Below are 19,422 nucleotides of genomic sequence, written 5' to 3' on the forward strand. Positions count from 1 at the left end.
TTTCTAGGAATGAGCAATTTCTTAAGAGATATGCATGAGCTAAAAGATCCACTTATTATGAAACGGAGGGAGCAGTAACTTAAAAAAACAATTAATGTTAAGAGCAAAGTAGGAAAAACTTAATTAATTCTATCATGATTTTGTAAATGGATAAATATTTTGAGACGAATATTTATAGTAATATGGACAACTAATAGGAGAAGTTACATTTATCATTCTAAACCACTTACAAAAATTCAATATTTTTTTCAAAGGTATAATTATTATAGTTAGAAAAGAAAATTTGAATTTACTTTCCCAACTAAGAATTCCCACACTCCGAGGCTTTCTTGGTTTCCGCAGTGTATAATATTTTGGTCGGCAACTTGTGCAGCTAATAATTTGGATATAAACATGCATAATATAATCATATATTATTCAAGTAGAGACAAACATCCAAATCAGAAAATCACTCCCAAATCTGGAAATCCTAACCACGGTTTTCATGATAACTGGCAGCGAAAACATACAAATAAATTCAAAGTCCACCACCGTCAATGAATAAAATAATAAAAAAAACAAAGTTATAATTAATGCTCATACCCCATTACATATTCACCTCTTCTTCAAAATTCAGCAGTATTAATTTGAAGGATGAGTTGTCCTATTGTGAATGAGAGATTTTGTTTTAAAGAAGAAATGAATCTGACTATTCATAAGAGTTCATTATTCTATCCTGGTGATGGTTTCATTGCTTATAATCCGGGTGGTGAAATTGTTTTTCGGGTCGATTCGTATTGCCCCGCTTCAAGAAGCAAGGATGAACTCATTCTCATGGATTCTGCTGGTGCTTCTCTTGTCACCCTCCAACGCAAGGTCTCTTCTCTATTCTTCTAGAAATATTTTCTTATACTTTCTTTTTTCTTTTTCATCATTTGTTTATTTTATTATTTTGCTGTCGATATTTTTTCTTTTCGTGAATCCCACTTTATCCCCTGTTATTAGGGTTGGGAAATAATTAACCCGTCATATATTGAATGTGAACGATAACCCTTATGTAATATTTTTCGGCAAGAGTTTTCTTTTTTTAAAATAAAGATCTTTTTTCGTTCAAGAATTAAAATATAAAAACGGAAAGAGTCAAATGTAACCCACGAAAAGGATTGAATATACCCCTCGTTATACTTTTGATCCAAATATATCTCTCATTATACTTTGACGCAAATTTACCCTCAATTTTAACGTAAACGCACATGTCAAGCTCAGAACCAAATAACCCACTCCTAATACCCGATTCCTTTAAAAAACTACTCGTTTAACCGACCCGACCCATTTATCCTTTTTTTTTTTTTTAGTTTCCTCATATTAAAATTAATGTGCTATATACAAAAAAAAAAAAAAAAACCCACTCCCTTAATTCTCTTGATTACACCTCTTATTTCTCTTGATTACACTTTTTCCCCTCCTGTATTACTGTTGGCTATTCTCAATGAGATTTAACAAGACATTGTTCAAAGGCTGAAGTAGGTCACTGTGCATTTTCTTTCGTTTTGGGTTGTCTAAATGTGTCCTCCATATTATTTTTCGTCACTAGCCCTCAATATATTTTCTAATTTCCTTGTTCATGAAATCATATTAGTTCCTCTTAGATATTCCTTAGAATTACTCAAGATATGTTGAGTGATATTTAGTCTCTATCTCAGTATATTAGAATATTGAAATGTTGCTAATGGTAGAATGATTTTTGATGTTTTAATAAATGTGCAATTGGCATTTGTTTGCATGTTTCGGGTCGGTTAAATGGGTGTTTTTTCAAAGAAATCGGGTATTTAAAATTGGAAGTGGGTTATTTAATTCTCAGCTTGACACGTGTCTTTCCGTCAAAATTGACAGCAAATTTGTGCCAAAGTATAATGGAAGGGGTATATTTAGACTAAAAGTATAACGCAGGGGTATATTTGGACTGAAAGTATAATGAGGGGTATATTTGACCCTTCTTCGTTTTTACATTTTAATTCTAGAAAGAAAAAGAAAAAAGATCTTTATTTTAAAAAAGAAAACTCTTATCGGAAAGTATTACATAAGGGGGTTATCGTTCTCATTCAATATGTGAAGGGGGTATTGTTTCCCAACCCTTAAATGTTAGGGGGTAAAGTGGGATTCACTCTTTTTCTTTCAACTCTGTTTTGAAAACACTTTCCTAAAGCAGAGGGTCTATCGAAAACAACAATCTATATCCCTTTAAAATATATTCTCCTCAAATCCCACTTATAAAATTACACCAGATATATTGTTATTGTTTTTGTACAAAAAGGAGGTGGAAATTTTCGAAACTGATTATTTGAGTCAGTTTAATGAATACATCAATTGTCCCTTCAATTTGGTGTATATTTCAGATATTTGAATTATGATATGTTTTAATTGCACGCGGAAACATATATATAAAATATTTTTATTAGATATTTTTGGCTCTTTTTTTTAAAAAAAAAATTGAGTGTGTTTTCAAATATATGTGATGTAGATAAGTAGTTACCTCATTTAAATATACGTAGATCCTGTTTCGCCATAGATTTTGAAGTTGAAAATTTGAGTTTTTGAAGTTGTGATTTTTGGAACTTGAAGTTGTGTTTGGACATGCATTTTACTAGGATAAAATTTAAAGTTTTGTGAATAGAAGTCCAAAACCTAAAAAATGGTATGGACTAGTTTTAGGAACTTGGAATTTTTTTGAAGACGAATTTTCAAAATCTGATCCAAAATTTGTGGCCAAAAAGATATTTGAAGATAATTTTTTAAAATCTGCTCCAAAATCTATGGCCAAATGCTAGCGTACAAATTAGCCTCAAAAAGTCATAAAGCTGCATGCATGTGCTAATCTGTGTAAATTAAGAAGGTGACATTATGGTGTTAACTTATTTATAATAGACATTCGAGAACGTTTGCAAGAAAAAAAATATTCAAATTTGAATTGGAAATGTCCAGTAGATACACTTTATGATGTGTTCAAGTGCTTAATTAGAACAAATCATAGTTCAAATATGTAAATGAAATATACTAGCAAGTGTAAGGGTCAGTATATATTCAGCTAAATTAGATTTTCAATCTCCAAATGCCAAATGAAATCTTTTGAATTTAGTAGGCGTTTGGCCATGCGTTCTCATACCATGGTTTGAAACCATGACCCCAAACCAGCATTTGGACATGCATTTTCACTCATGGTTTCAAACCCCAAATCATCCAAAAAGGCATGGTTTGGGGTTTGAAACCATGGTTTCAACTTTTTTAAATATAAAATTTAATCCGTAAGTTTATATTTTGTAAAAAAAGACTCATAAGTTGGTAGATATTTTTAACAATTAGCCCCATCAATCATTTACCAATCTCATTAACTTCCACCAACCTTTATTTACGTCTATCAACCTTTAATTTATGTGGGAGGATTATATTAAAGAGTAGTTACATTACTATTCATGTTAAATTTTCGTTTTTATTAAACTAAAATTTGATTAATTGATGTTGTATTTTTTAGAAAGGCCTTCTAGTAGTGTACTAATTTTGTTATGAACTATGACTTGCTCATTTGGTAAGATTGTATAAGAATTGAGAATGTTTTGATAGTTTTCACAATTTGTGGGGTTTTTATGTCTATAAGAGAAAATACAACTTAAAATATTCAAATTACACGTCCAAACATGGTTTGAAACCATCCAAACGGGGCCTATCTGAAAGATCCTTGGAAAAATCATGGAAATTGATTCTCAAAAGAAAAGAGAAAAAAGTTGACAAATTAAAAGAAGAACCGGATATATTTTTCTGATTCCACGCCCGAAGGATGATATTTTTTTGACAATTTCGTCCTACATAAAAATATTGAGTAGCTTTCCCCTTAAACTTATTTTGGAGTGTTCTTCAAGTAATGGGATGTTTTCTCATAAATTGTAAGACCAAAATAGAGCACTATAATAAATAATAGTCCAAACATTTAACAAAACAACGACAACTTTAATTATATTCCTTGGAGTCTTTGCTTATAAGTAACTCAACTTTCCTATATATAGGATTAAGAATATAAAACTTGCCTAATTACTCAATCCTGACCTAACACAAGTGTGTAATTTCAAGTGCCCATTCTGATACTCGTCAATTCATTGTGTTTTACTTGTTGAAGTATTTGACTAATGAAAAAGAAGAACAAGAAATTAAAAGAAGTAAAGGAATTTTAAATTATCATTTTCTGTCAAAAAAGATTTTATTCTCTTTCTACAAATAATAATAATAATAAAAAAGTACTCTATTCTCTGCATGAGTGATAAAGTGGAAACTAAAGTATAATGCTAGTGCTAAACTAATATCCGGTTCTTCTTATTGGCCATTTAAAGTTGTCACATCATTTAGGAAAATATTTTTGTATTATATACTTTCTTTCTGAGTCTATTCCAAAAATGAGTAGAAATATATATATGTATTTTTTTTTTACTCTTGATGAAATGATTTATAATTTTATAAATATTTAGAATTTGTTTTAAATTACAAGTTTTAAACTTCTTTTCTTTAAATTTGTTGTCTAGTCAAATACTGCCACATAAATTAAATGAAGAAAGTAATATTTTCTTAACTAAATTACTTTTATATTTCTTTTAGTGAGTAATTAATGGCAATTTCTCATATTAATAAGGATGGAACGAAGAGAATAAATACTTTCTTCATTTTGTAAAATGACAAATGTTCTAGTCTATTTGCTTTTCCGCAAAAGTGATAAACAAATCAAAAAAATAATTAACACGATCAAACAACCCAAGCAACTCAAATCCTTCTTGAAATTCTTACAATTGTTGATTTCTCTTCTTACACTAAATAATAACAACTTTGAGTTTCTTTGAGTAAGAGAAACATAATTCAATCCTCTTCCTAAAGCTATACAATGAAACCTTTATGTGACGAAAGCGTTTATTCAAATACTTTTTTACTGCTATAGCGAATTGCTGTTAAAGGGAACATATAAAACAACATAACATAAACAATCATAGTTGTTATATAAGGGTGTTGTTATAGGGAGCTCTAATTGTGTATACTCGTTTTCTCTCTTTCAAATACTCTAGAAGCCAAGCCTTCATCAAAGGTGGGAAGGATTTCTTGGAGAGAAAAACGAAGGGCAAGAACCAATCTTCACCATTCACAAGTCATCAATAATAGGAAAATATGACATAGTAGCACAAGTCCACAATACTGATCCAATTCAAGAATTCAAAATTGAAGGCTCATACGTGCAAAGGAGCTGCAAAATCTTGTACAATAATAATCCTAGAATTACAGAGAGCAGCAGTGAAGAAGAAGAAACTAAAGTGGTTGTAGCTGAGATCGAAAGGAAAATGGACTCTGACACAAAGGTTGTATTGGGCAAGGATGTTTTCTTGTTGTGTCTTAAGGCTGGCATTGATGGGGCATTCATCATGGCTTTAGTGCTTGTCCTTGATCAAATGGAAGGACATGACTATAAAGAGAGTGGTGATATGGTTAATTTCACTTTTGGACATTGAGCATTACTTATTAATTCATAATATGAAATTTATGAGCTCTACAGTGAGCTAAGTTTGGATTCATAATCGAATATTTGCGGATATTTAGTAAATGTTTTAATATATATTACGGTTTGGGCAAAAATTAATGAATTTACGTGAACTTATCGGTTACAAGTTAGTAATGAGGAGTTAGAGTGTCGGCTCCGGATTTGGCCGAATTCTGTATCTTTGGTTTAAATTCTGTATTTGACTTAAAAATCCATTGAATATGTACAAATTAACATTAATTTAGAACCTGATAACTTAAAAAGATTAGAATCCACAACCTATAAACCATAAGTTTCAAATCCTGGCTCCATCTTTACAAGTTAGATTTGCCTTAGTAGTCATAAACTAATTTTATTTGCATTAAAGTACTTGAACTTGACCCATTATTACAATAAAGTTATAACATCACAAAATTTTACTTCTGATAATAGTAAAGTCACAAACTTTTACCCATTATAACATTTAAGTCATCTTGATGCACATGTTTTATTGTTATAGTGAGTAAGGGTCCTTAAACTATGTTTATTCTGGGTTACTTAAGTAACCGAACTTTTCTTATGGTAACATTAAAGTCACAAACTTTTATCCACTATAACATTAGAGTCATCTTATTGCGCAAGTTTAATCGCTATAATCAATAAAGGTCTTATCTCATGTCTTCGTGAGATAAGAAATATTTTTCTAAATTGCTGATATAATAAGACTTTACATGAGTTATAGCCGGTAAAGTTCAGTTACTGACAACTTTACGTAAGCCAGAGTTCAGTTTTTTTGGGGTGATAGCGAAAAAGTTGACAGATAAGTTAGCTTTACTATCACTCTACAAAATCATACATGAGATTTTCACCTCATACGGTTCCTCGTTAACTCGGTATATCTACTATGCGATCATTAACTAAAATATGTTGATGGTTAACTAATTGACGGGCCACGGAGATAGTTGAAGCCATATCCAATCGAGCTCATCCGAAGGGTTTGGTTAAGATATGCCAGATTCCACTAAGTATACAAATAGAACCTAACCATATATGTCCTCTAATTATATCTTCTAGATCGTCCACACTAACAATCCATCCTTCCCCTTCAAAAGGAAATTTTAGTAAATAACCAAATATGATATCTGGGCTAAGCGTCAAATTGATAATTTTTCTTACATCTCCCCCTCCCGGAGCCCAGATATCATGTACGCCCCCAAAAGTAAAGACCCTTGAATATTACAAGAAAAACATCTATACCTAACAAGATTAAGTGAATACCTAAAATTGTGGTCATTTTATTTAGATCTTTTTAGAGATAACCAAAGAAGCGAAAAGATTCTTCAAGTGTCTCAGGTCCCAGAAGAGAATGATAAATGTCATCAAAGCCAAATACTATAGAAGAAATTAAATGAAGTAATATAAGGTATGGAAAGGTGTCTTCAATTACTTTAATGTTCAATTTTTTTTTCTTTTTTGACAGTGAGGGTGTTTGGATTGATTTATTTTAATTTTTTTTTTTTGGCTATTAAGCTCTTTTCTTACTTTTTGTTAGATAACGAACGTTCAATGATCATACTTGAAATTAAGTTAGAACCCGTTTGAATCGGCTTATAAGTTGGTCAAACCAGCTTATAAGCCGTTTTTAACTTATTTGAGTGTTTGACAAAAATAGAAAGCAACTTAAATTAAGTTAAAAAGTGGTTTAAAATAAGCCAAAATCAAGAAGTTGCTCAACCCCAACTTATTTTTTTAGGCTTAAAAGCCATTTTGGTTTGACCAACAACTTTACCCTTTTATTCCTTATATTTTATGTTAATTTCAATACTACCCTTACTTCTAAAAACCATTTAAGCACTTTTATCCAAACATGTAACTGCTTATTTATAAAATAACTTTCAACACTTAAAAATACTTTAAGTGTTATACCCCGTATTTTTGCATATTCGAAAATTTCGAGATAATTGTGACTTGTTTGAGATAAGGCTATATTTTGATTTTAGTTAATATGTACATGTTGTTTATGAAAAATATTGACGCGGAAACATCGAGAAAGGCTAAGGGCAAAATTGGAATTTCAGAAATTGGTTTCGTGAATTACAAAGTGTGATCCATAGCTAAATGGGCTCAAAAAAAAAAGGCCCAACATTTGAAGGGTGGCCGGCCAAGTCTTGGCCCAAGCCCATGGATTAATTAAACCCATGTGGTTAATAATAAATAAAGGGACCAAATTGCTCATTTCTAGAATTTTCAAGAAAACAAAACAAGAAAGAAGAAGGAGAAAATAAGGCCATATTCGGCCATAACCATGGAAATTTGGCTCCATGAAATCTTGTCCAAAAAATTTGTTTCTTCATGTATTTCTACTAATTCAAGGATGCTCTTCAACGTGGTATAATTGTTGAAGCAAGAGAATCAATCTTTGGTGCAAAATTCCAACCTTAGCTAAGTGAGGAAGTTGAAGGAAAAGGTAAGAATTCATTCCTTTTATATGTTATGAAGGGTTTGGTATGTTGTGATATGTGGGAAAGAATGAAATTCATAATGATATGAATGTTGATGTTGTAGCCGTGCATGGTATGTGTGTGTAGCCGTGCATGGAGTGTGTGTGTAGGAGTGAAGATTGAATTAATTTCATGTAGTGTGTTGGTTGTTGTTGTAATGCATGGAAAAGGATGAGAATTCATGAAAAATATGTGGTGTGTGTGTGTGGCCGAATATAGTGACTTTGTGTAAGGAAGATGAAATAATTTTATTTAGTAGTTTGATTGTTATGTTGTAGATTTCATGATGTAAAACGAGGATTTAATGGTTAGAAATGAAGTTGTGGTTGTTTGTGGATTATGGAAAAAGTTTGAATGACGTTAGCATGGTTTCTTATAATTGTAGTAATGATGTTGCTAATGTGTCGGGAGGAGTAGGGTGTCGATTGAATCATTTTGAATGTCACACGAATTGAATTGAATGTGAATGAAGTATCGTTGAGTGTTGTTGTGGTTGATTGGAATGTAAGTGAAATGCCGTTGAATCGTGTGAAACGAGTTATTAATGTTAGAATACGTTTTGAATATATTGTTGAAGTTGGAAGAATAAATTGTTGGTATTGTTGTTGATATTGTGGCCGAGTTAAATTCTCGGATTTGTTGTTGTGTTTTTGGCCGAGTTGAATTCTCGGGGATGGCGCATTTACAGGGGAAATACTGCCGAAATTTCCGTAGACAAGTGTTACTTTAAGATTTAACTTCTAAAGGCTTCTAATTAATGTTTGGTAAATGTGACCATTTGTAAATTTTGGAGAGTTTGGGACTTGAATTTGGAGTAGCGTAAGAAGCGGAAAAGGTATGTAAGGCTTTACTTTTTCTTCTTTGGCATGTCTTAGACCTATTAGGTTTGGATATGAGCCTCGGGGGCGATTCCATTCCTAGAAATCCGAGTCTGAATTTGACCCTTTTCATTCAGTAGAATTGAATCAAATTCTTCACGTCTTGTTAAGAATAAGTGCTGAAACATCTATAACTTGCCCAAATGGAACCAAATGACACTAAGACCTTCATAAGTGACCCCATAAAGTTTAATGTACGTAATTTGTGTACGCCACCTCGACTTGACCCGAGGCGGGCCCACAATCCCTGCGACCTACTTGTGTTGTCTTATTTGATTCATTTCCATATAATAATTAAGGAAAACTTTTGGCTATTGTTCCTAGTTTGTTGTGATCCGTATGCATCCTCTGAAGTAAGCATCTAGAAACTCCGATATAAGTATTCTGATTTGACTATTCTGATATAAATAGTCCGATACAAGTGATTTGATATGAGTGTTCCCAACTCCGATATAAGTATTCTGATGTGAACATTTTGATACGAACATCTCGATATGAATATTTTGATATAAGTATCTCGATATAAGTGCTCTAATGTGAATATTCTGATATGGGTAGGTATTCTGATATAAATAATCCGTATGAGTATTCTGATACAAGAATTTTGACGTAAGTATTCTGACATAAGTATTTTGATACAAGTATTCTGACATAAGTATTGGGATAAAAGCATTCTGATATAAGTATTCTGATAAAAGTATTCTGATAAAAGTATTATGATAAAAGTATGTAATCTGATATAAGAATTATGATATGAGTAATCTGTTATGAATAATTTGCTACGAACATCCTGATAGGAGTATCTTCTGTAAACTCTGATGATTTGGTTGTCAGCCGACAGCACGTACGATTATTCTATTGAATCTTCGGATGTCGGTAAGTGTGTATATGTATTGAGTCTTGATTTGTGTGCATATGGTTTCGCACTACTCTGTTCGTGCAAGTCTGGATATGTCTATTCACTGAGCCCGGGCCAGGACATGTTCTCGTGCGTAGTCCTCTGCATTGTTCACCGCGTCCCTCTCATTTGCGGACCGGGGCATGTAATACCGCTTCCCTCACCGAGGGCCGGGGCACGTTATATTTATGATATGATGATGGGGCGGTGGCCAGGATGGCACATGATTTGTTCACCGCGTTCCGCAAAAGAGGGCCGAGGCACGTTACATGCATACATACTACATGGCATTGGCATACATGATTTCATCTACCGCGTCCCTTGATAAAGGGCCGGGGCACGTTATATGTTTACATGATATGTGATTTACTGCGTCCCTCACCAAGGGCCGGGGCACGTTATATGCATACATGATATATGATTCACCGCGTCCCTCGCCAAGGGCCGGGGCACGTTATATGTATACATGATATATGATTTACCGCGTCCCTCACGGGAGGACCGAGGCACGTTATATGCATATGTGATACATGATTCTGACATGCATGATCTGTGTCTGGAAGGTAAGATTTCGGCATTCTGTACCTTCGGTATTTCTTTTGACATACGATATCGGTATACACGGTCTATGTCTGGGAAACAACCATTCTGATATCCTGGGTCTGTACTTTTTCTGACATGTAACCCTTTGTACTGTTGTCTCAGTTATGGTTCTGTTTTCTGTATTTCATGCTTTACATACTCAGTACATATTCCGTACTGACCCCCTTTCTTCGGGGGCTGCGTTTCATGCCGCGCAGGTACTCCCAGATGAGTTGAAGACAATATAGAAGACGTTCCAGCGAAGATGGCAAACTCCATTTGCTCCCGGAGAACTGCCGAGTCAGAGTATATGTGTTAGGGGTTCTGCTTGATATTAGAGACTTTGCAGACAGAGTCGTGGGTATGGTATGTTGGTTTAGTAAGCGGCTCCATCAGCCGATGTGTCGTTTTGTATTATGTTATAAAGTCCGTGTGATTACAGATTTGTTGAGTTGAAAACTACAAAATATATATATTTCTGTAAGCTTTACTATACATTACATTCTATTTGATTAAAAGTCCGGAAAGATTATGTACGAAATAAGAGTCTGTGGGTTCGCTCGGCTCCGGATGTGGGGTCGGGTGCCCATCACACCCTAGCGGAATTAGAGTGTGACATTAAGCACTTATGCTTAAAAGCCACTTTTTTTCAGCTAATCCAAACAGGCTCTTAGCGGTGACTGGGAGCTACAAACCTACAACCTATCAGGGAGGAAGGTTGACCTTCTTGGTTTTATCAATCTTGTGAAATGTTATATATTGATTACCATCTTTATGCAAGCAATTGATTAAATTGAAGTGTCTTCGTTTTCTTGTCCATATAGACGGTATATTGTTACACCAAATGAGTAATATTGGTAGTTTAAATTGAAGTGTCTTCGTTTTCTTGTCCATATAGACGTTATATTCTTACACCAAATGAGTGATATTGGTAGTTGATGCATAGATGTAGATATAAATGAGGGTGATCACGAGCTGCTACTCATAAATTAAGGAGTATGGGTAATTTTCTCGGTTTTGTCAATCTTATGCAAAGTTTGATTGCCTTCTTCATGCAAGTAATTTGAGTTGTCTTCATTTACTTGTCTATATGTTATTCTTACACCACAGTGTGATATTGCTAGTACCTTCATGTGGAAAAAAAAAAACTCTATTCATTTCAATGTTCAGTACTATATACCACTACTTTTAGAAAGACCGGACATGAATGAAATTTGTTCTTTTGATCATCTTTTTCATGTTAAAATCTTTCATTTTTGATAACAGAAGTTTGAAATAGTTTATTAGACGTCACTTAATTGTACGGTATGAGTTCTTTAGTGTCAAACAATATTTTTTAATTGCAATGGTGTCTTATGTGTCTATTTCAATCATATACCTGTTATCTCATACCATCATGTGTTCATGCATAATCATTATCAAACGATACCGTTTTGTTGTGTATAAATGATGTTTTATATTTAATCGGGCTAATTGCACTTTTGCTTCCTCAGTTCTTGATGAATTTCATTTTTGGTCGTTATAATATTTGACTAAGCACATTAACTTCAATTAACTAAAATGTGTATATTTTTGCCCATTTATATAATAAACATGCGGTATTTAGAGTATTTTTGGAACTATATCACCTCAAATACTGGGGAGCAGTACGAATTGAACATAATACATTAATAATTTAACGGTTTAATACTTAATAATTCGTTAAATTTGTGAAGATTCACAGTTTGAAGAATTAAAAGTGCACATATCAATTTTTGAAGGTTATATGTGTTTAACCAGAAATAAGGACCAATATTAAAATTTATCCATACTTGAAGACTAAAATTGCTAGTACTGTAAGGAACTTGAATATTGTACAAGATGAAGTAGGCGATTGAACATGAATTAAAATCAAGTTTTGAAATCGTTGATTTGGGTAAAGGTTGATTTGAAGTTGAAATTGTATTTGAATATGCAATTTGGATTTCAAAAATTGTTATTTTTCCTCATAAACATGAAAATCCCGCAATTTATGAAAACTTTCAATACTTTCCCAAATATGAGTTGAGCAGGTGGGACTGTATGAAGAAGGAAGTTGTTTTTGGGTGTGGAGGCGGAAACAGTGGTTTTATGGAAGACTTTTTTTTTTTTTTTTTTTTTTTAAAGAAATATGAGTGGGTAAAGTAGGCTTGGGTGATTATTTTTGCAATAAATATGAGTCTTTTTTTGTAAAATTCAAAATTATGGGTTGAGTTTTAAATTTTATCTATGAAAATTGAAATTACAAATTTAGAAGGCGTTTGGTTATATGATTTGGGGCCCCAATTTAAAATTTTGATTTGAAATCAGCGTTTGTTTGTGAAATTTGCACAAAACTTCAACTACAATTTCAAATCCCAAATTCTCCAAAAATTTGGATTTCAAATTTCAAGTTGTGATTTCAATTTTTCTTAAATGTAAAACTTAACGCATAAGTTTATATATATATATATATATATATATATATATATATATATATATATATATATATATATATATATATATATATATATATATATATATTTTAAAAAAAGACCCATCATTTTAACTTTCGCAAAAAAAGACTCATGCTGGGCATGGAGAGATTATTCGTACCATGTGAAAGGATTATAATAAAGAATAAGTTGTTACATCTCGCACTTTTGTACGTTAAGTATCTTCATGAGTTGGTTGCTATATAATGGGAAGCAAAATTATCTTCAACGTTTTATAAGATTAGACGTGTTCATCTTGAGTATACGAGGGTTTAAGTTCATGCTTAGTTCGTGTTGAAAGGATTAGAGGCTAAATGAATCGACAAGAATGCGTTTCGGCAAAAGTGGAGTTTTACGGTTGAAATTACTGACCATATATATTATAGAGACCGTATATTTGGTTGACCCCCACCGTATTTTCATAACAGTGGGGGTGAGCCACTGTTGGCATTTTATGGTCCAATTATACGGACCGTATAATTTTTACGGTCCATATAATGGGACCGTAAAATTAAGTCAGTTGCAGCCCTTTTAGTATATATTTCGTACTCTCCTCTTTTTATCTCATTTTTCTTCATTCACTAGACCCTTAACACTTCTAGAAACCCTCTCTAACACATGTCATCAACTCCCCTAAGTGAAGTTAAGGAATAAAAGAGAAGATCAAGTGCCTAAAGTTTTCAAAGTGTTGTTGAAGCTTGTTTCTCATCTTTATAGTAGATTTAGAGGATACTTTAAGGTGAGGTAATCTTGGAATTGAAGTGTTCTTGAGTTCTTGAGATAAGATTCCATCTTATTTCCATGTTTATGAGTTTATGTGATGGTTATACTAGGTTTGGAGGGAAGGAAGTTGGAGGGAAGGTTCAAATATGAACTTGAGTTTATGTTGAGTTGTAATCTATTTTGAGCCATGAATGTTAATGTATTTTTGAGCTAAAATCTTGTTGTATGGATAGTAGTTGATGTTGAGAATGTGTTGAGGTTGTTATAATTGATATATTTAGAAGAAGGAGGTGTATAGGTGTCATATGTGAAGCTTATATCGGGTTGTTTATATACCTCTAAATGTTGTTGATATGAGTTAAAGATGATCATATGAGATGGTTGCGTTGATTGTTGGCTGTTGGAACAGTATGATAATTAATAAATAGGGGAAATGATGCCCGTTTTGTTTTTGAATCGATTTATCGTTGGGTATATGTGATATTCTAGTACTATCGAAGCTTGTAAAAGCCTTCTTTTGTTATATGATTGGAATACTAATTCGACGGATTCGTTGTGGGATTGTGCTGATGACTTGAGGTATGTTAAGGATAGCTTTCCTTCTTTTGGCATGATTCATATGAACAAAACATAAACGTAACGCTACTCCATAATGATCATATTCTTAGCAGCTAGAAATGTTCTATGTTGATTCATGTTCTAGTAATATTGCTCTTAGCAAGTCCTTTTTCAGATTCAGTATACTTCATAGAGTCATATACTGATGAAAATGCTATCTCATAACGATGTTCGGAGGTGTAAAGACCTTATATCACTTCGAAAGATCTAGGGTGTACTCTTATCATATTCATGCATTATATATACACACACACATTTTGACCCACAGACGTTATATACGCGTACACTTATATGATATTTATATAGGTTATGGGGAAGGTTACGGGTTATATACGCACTACCACCTGATCAGCTGGTCATATGATGATGATTATGCCCACGGAGGCCGATGGGATGCCCACAGAGGCTTGACAGGCGTTACACGCGCACACACACACACACACACACATATGTATGAACATGCGTTATATACACATATATACAATACTTATGCATATCATTGACCCTTAGAGGTAGTTCAGATATACAAGTTGCATTCCTTTTATCCTATGTACCTTCATGAATTCTTTATGTTACTTTCATGCCTTACATACTCAGTACTTTGTTCGTACTGACGCTTTTTTTGCCTGGGGGACGCTGCGTTTCATGCCCCCCCGGTTCAGGTAGACAGAGTGACGATCTGCCTTAGTAGGTTGTTGTTCAGCTGATATTGGAGCACTCCACTTGTCTCGGAGTTGCTGTAGCGTCTTGGTACAGTATGTTTTTGTTGTACATATGGGTATGGCGGGCCTTGTCCTGACCTTATTATGTCATGACTCTAGTAGAGGCTTGTAGACAGTTGTGGTACAATTATATGTTGTGTGGCCCCCTCGGCCTATATTTTGTTGTACAGTTGTCTATGATGGCCTTGTCGGCTCGTACAATTTTGTCCATCATGGTTATATACATATTTCCTTTCGGGCTCATTCCTTTTCAGTACAACTCTCGTATGATCTAGCAGGTTTACCATCTGATGACCCTCGTGGTCCACCCTTGTGTACGATTACGTTAGGAAAGCATGTTCTAGCTGTGTTCGGTAGTTAAGGCCCGGGTGCCCGTCATGGCCCTCCGATTTGGGTCATGAAAAACTTGGTATCAGAGCAATTCTGTCCTAGGGTTGTCTACAAGCTGTGTCTAGCAGAGTTTTGTTTATGGGTGTGTTTTGCACCATACTTTTAAACAGGAGGCTGCAGGGCATTTATAATGGTTGTCCTTCTTCTTTATCTTAGATCGTGCGTTACAGTCGTATCATCAGGATTCATTTTCTAATAATGTATTCTGATTTCAGCGATGCCTGTGACGAGGAGAGCTTCAACTAGCTAGAGAGGCAAGGCTAGGACAGGTCAGGGTACCAGTGGGGTGCTACCAGTAGATGTGGGCCAGGGTGAGTCCCAAAGTGAGGTCCTACCTTGATATTTTTAGAACCTTTCCGTTCCCGAGGAGCCCAGAGGGGCTGCAACTACAGCACCCCCAGTTCCTCCATATGATACACTCGTCCAGCAGATTCGAGATGCTATTCGATTATTGACTCAGTTAGTGGCCGCTTAGGCTCAGCTTCTGGGTACGATACTGGTTATCCTGACAGAGCTGTTAGTGCCAGAGTTTGAGATTTCATCAATTTGGACCCCCAGTATTTACAGGATCAAAACCAGATGAGGACCCGTAGAATTTTATAGACTGGATGCAGATAACATTGAGGATGATGCATGCTTTTGACACTGAGTCAGTAGAGTTGGCTTCCTACCGTTTGCGGGATGTTGCCGTCCAGTAGTATTAGACTTGGGAGGTGTCCAGGGACTAATGCACCTCCAATGGTATGACAAGAGTTCACTGAGGCCTTTATTCGACACTATCTACCAGCAGAGACCCGATGGGCTTAAGTTGATAGATTTCTAAATCTACGCCAGGGGAATATGAGTGTTCGGGAGTATAGTTTTCGCTAACTTACTAGCCAGGTATGCTCCCACGATTGTAGCTGAGATGGAGGATCGGGTACGCCGGTTTGTGATTGGACTTGGGCCGCATTTGATTAATGACTGCATGATGGCCTCACTTCAGGAGGTTATAAATATCTATCGCATTCAGACATATGCTCAACGTCAAGAGGAGCAGAAGCAGCTACACCAGCGAGCTGATCGAGAGCCTGGTAGGGGTTAGAGTAAGAGTGCTAGATCTTTTGGTTCCTTTGGTGAGTTTCGGGGTGGTCATAGACAACATTTTTTAAGGCGTCTAGCCTATTCGGCGGCTAGTGCGCCTTCACAGTTTCGAGGACCGAGGTTTGATCGACCCACTTATTCTGGGTCAGGATAGAGTTCCAGGGCTTTCGATTCCCAGTTTCGGGGTTATTCCGATCAGACGAGACCATCTTTTCCACGACACGTTCAGTGTGGTAAGTTGAACGCCGGATAGTGCCGAGATTGTCGGTCGAGAGGTGGTGGAGGTGTAGTTCAGTCGATCTGCAGCTGGTTCTTCGTCATCTGTACGCCCTCTTGGGCAGGGTTCTCAGACATCAGTCGGCCGTTGTAGAGGCAGAGGTGGAACGTCTAGCTCGAGCGGTCCTCAGAACCGCATTTATGCATTGGTTGGTCGGCAGGATCTTGAGTCATCACCTTATGTTGTAGGTATACTATCAGTCTTCTCTCATGACGTGTATGCATTGATAGATCTAGGTTCTACTTTATCATACATCACTCCTTTTATTGTTGGTAAGCTTGTGATAGAACTTGAGATGATTAGGACTTTTGAGGTGTCTACACCTGTTGGAGGCCCGGTGATAGCTAGACGAGTATGAAAGAATTGTGTAGTTATAATCTATAATCGTCATACCGTAGCAGATTTGATTGAGTTGGATATGGTAGACTTTGATGTTCTTATAGACATGGATTGGTTGGTTTCTTGTTATGCTAACATTGATTGCAGAACAAAGATGGTTCGGTTTCAGTTTCCAGGAGAGTCGTTCTGGAATGGAAAAGTAATATAGCTTCTCCGAGAGATAGGTTTATTTCCTATCTCAAGGCAAGGAAGATGATCACAAAGGGTTGTATTTATCACATTGTTCGAGTCCAGAATGCAGAAGCAGAACCACCGACCCTTCAGTCTGTTCCAGTGGTTAATGAATTCCCAGATGTATTTTTAGACGAAATTCCAGGCATTCCGCCAAAGCGGGAGATTGACTTTGCAATCGATGTGCTACCAGATACCCAACCGATATCTATTCCTCCTTATAGGATGGCCCCTACTGAGTTAAAAGAACTGAAAGAGCAGTTGAAAGATTTTCTCGAGAAGGGCTTTATTAGGCCTAGTACGTCGTCATGGGGAGCACTAATGTTATTTGTAAGGAAGAAAGATGACTCGTTGCGGATGTATATGGATTAAAAATAGATGAATAAGGTGTCACACCCTAACCTTGGTGGGGTGGACGGGTACCTGGTGCCACACCTAGACAAGTATTAACTCAGCAATATAAGTAGTTTACTATGTCAGTCACCTGCAAACAGAAGAGCCCAAACAAGTATATAGATAATCGGGCCTACTAGGCCTCAACTGTAAAACACATTACTTGCAAAACACTACTGACCACATGTGTCTAGCAGTCTACATAAGCCTACAAGAGTGTTCGACAAAACGACTTGTTTGGGATAGGGCCCTGGCCTACCCAACTATCCTGTACAACTAAATCACATGTGACTTGACTCGGCTACTCCAGAAGGAAGTGGAGCTCACTAAAACTCTACTGACCGTGGAGTGTCTACTCACACACCTATCACTTGCTAACCTAGACCTGCAACATCCCCAGAAAAAGGGACGTCAGTACGAATAATGCACCGAGTATTTAAGGTGAATAAACTAATGATAAGAACTGGAACTTAATGTGTAACAAGTAAACGAGTAACAACCAAAATAGAAGAACTGTCACTTACCTGTAAGTTGTATTCCACTGAAACGTTTTCCAACTATACTGCTGAAGTGTTACAACGGGTTCAAGTTACACCTACAAGTACACTAATCTCTATCTCGTCTCGCAAATACGCCCTGCTAGGGGTAAGAAATGGGCTTTCAAGGGCGGAAAGTAGGCTCCTATGGCTACCTAGTAAGCCGTCAATGGCTAGCAAGCGAGCCCAATGGTTGGAAAATAAGCCCGATGGCTAGCAAGTAAGCCCATCAGCTAACAAATGAGCTCGATGGCTAACAAATAAGCTCGATAGCTAACAAATATGCATAAGCTGGCAAATAGGCCGCGAAGGACAAGTCGTAATTCATAACTCGATTATCTTCGCATACCCTATCTCATTCATCCGAAGAACATTTTATAGCTCGTACAATTAATTATAAGCGAAACAACTAAGGCTAGCTTACCCCTCGAATCCCAACTAAGTACATAAATGCGCTACTTAAAGGAATCATGCCATTAATGCAACTAACGCAAACAATTACGCAACTACAAGTATATATCCCGATCCTTATTTGCAGCTATCCTGTTGGAGTCTTTATCTTAGGAAAAGGCATCTAACAATTCCAAGTACTTTATGACCATCTCGTATGCTACGATGTCTATTAGGGATCTAATAGATTAGAATAGATTCAACTTAATGAACGCAACTACTAACATGTCGATTCACCTACCCTTTGCTAAAATGTACACTTCCACAATTGACCAAATGAGTGACTATGGAACTTAAGCACAAACTTGTACTCAATGAGCTCTAAACCCAACTATTCACAACACAATCAACTATAGAACCAACATCAACTACAAGATTGGAATACCTACGATAATTACGCTTCTTAACCTCGCTAGTCGAATACGCTTTCTATTGAGTCATGCCAATTGAAAGAAGGGATAGCCATTACATACCTTAAACTTTAATCTTCAATGATGACGATCGCGTCCTCCTCGTCACAACCAATATTCTATGCCAAGAACTCCTCTTCTTCCATCTTTATTTCGAGGAAAACCCGGATTCAACAACACGACAAAACGGAACGACGAAATCACAACGATGCTCAAAACTGAATATTGTTCTTGATAAAAATTATACGTTTCTTCTGTAAAATGCAACGTCAAGTTGCTGCATATGAAAACAGTAGTGCGTTGCTGCCTTCAACATCCATTTGCAGCATATGTATATTTGTATCTAGAAATGAAAGTCCAACATAAAAGATAGGA

At 35.5% G+C, this 19,422-nt stretch overlaps 1 protein-coding gene across 1 annotated transcript; it reads left to right on the top strand.

Annotated features, from left to right (window-relative positions):
• Positions 1–451: 451 nt before the first annotated feature.
• Positions 452–5,700, top strand: LOC132603154 (protein LURP-one-related 5-like). The gene is made up of 2 exons (XM_060316082.1): positions 452–855; positions 5,079–5,700. The coding sequence occupies exons 1-2, from the start codon at positions 634–636 to the stop codon at positions 5,514–5,516; spliced, it is 660 nt and encodes a 219-aa protein (XP_060172065.1). The 5' UTR covers positions 452–633; the 3' UTR covers positions 5,517–5,700.
• The last annotated feature ends 13,722 nt before the right edge of the window (positions 5,701–19,422 follow it).

Source organism: Lycium barbarum, chromosome 7 (assembly GCF_019175385.1).
Source record: "Lycium barbarum isolate Lr01 chromosome 7, ASM1917538v2, whole genome shotgun sequence".
Lineage (NCBI taxonomy): Eukaryota > Viridiplantae > Streptophyta > Magnoliopsida > Solanales > Solanaceae > Lycium > Lycium barbarum.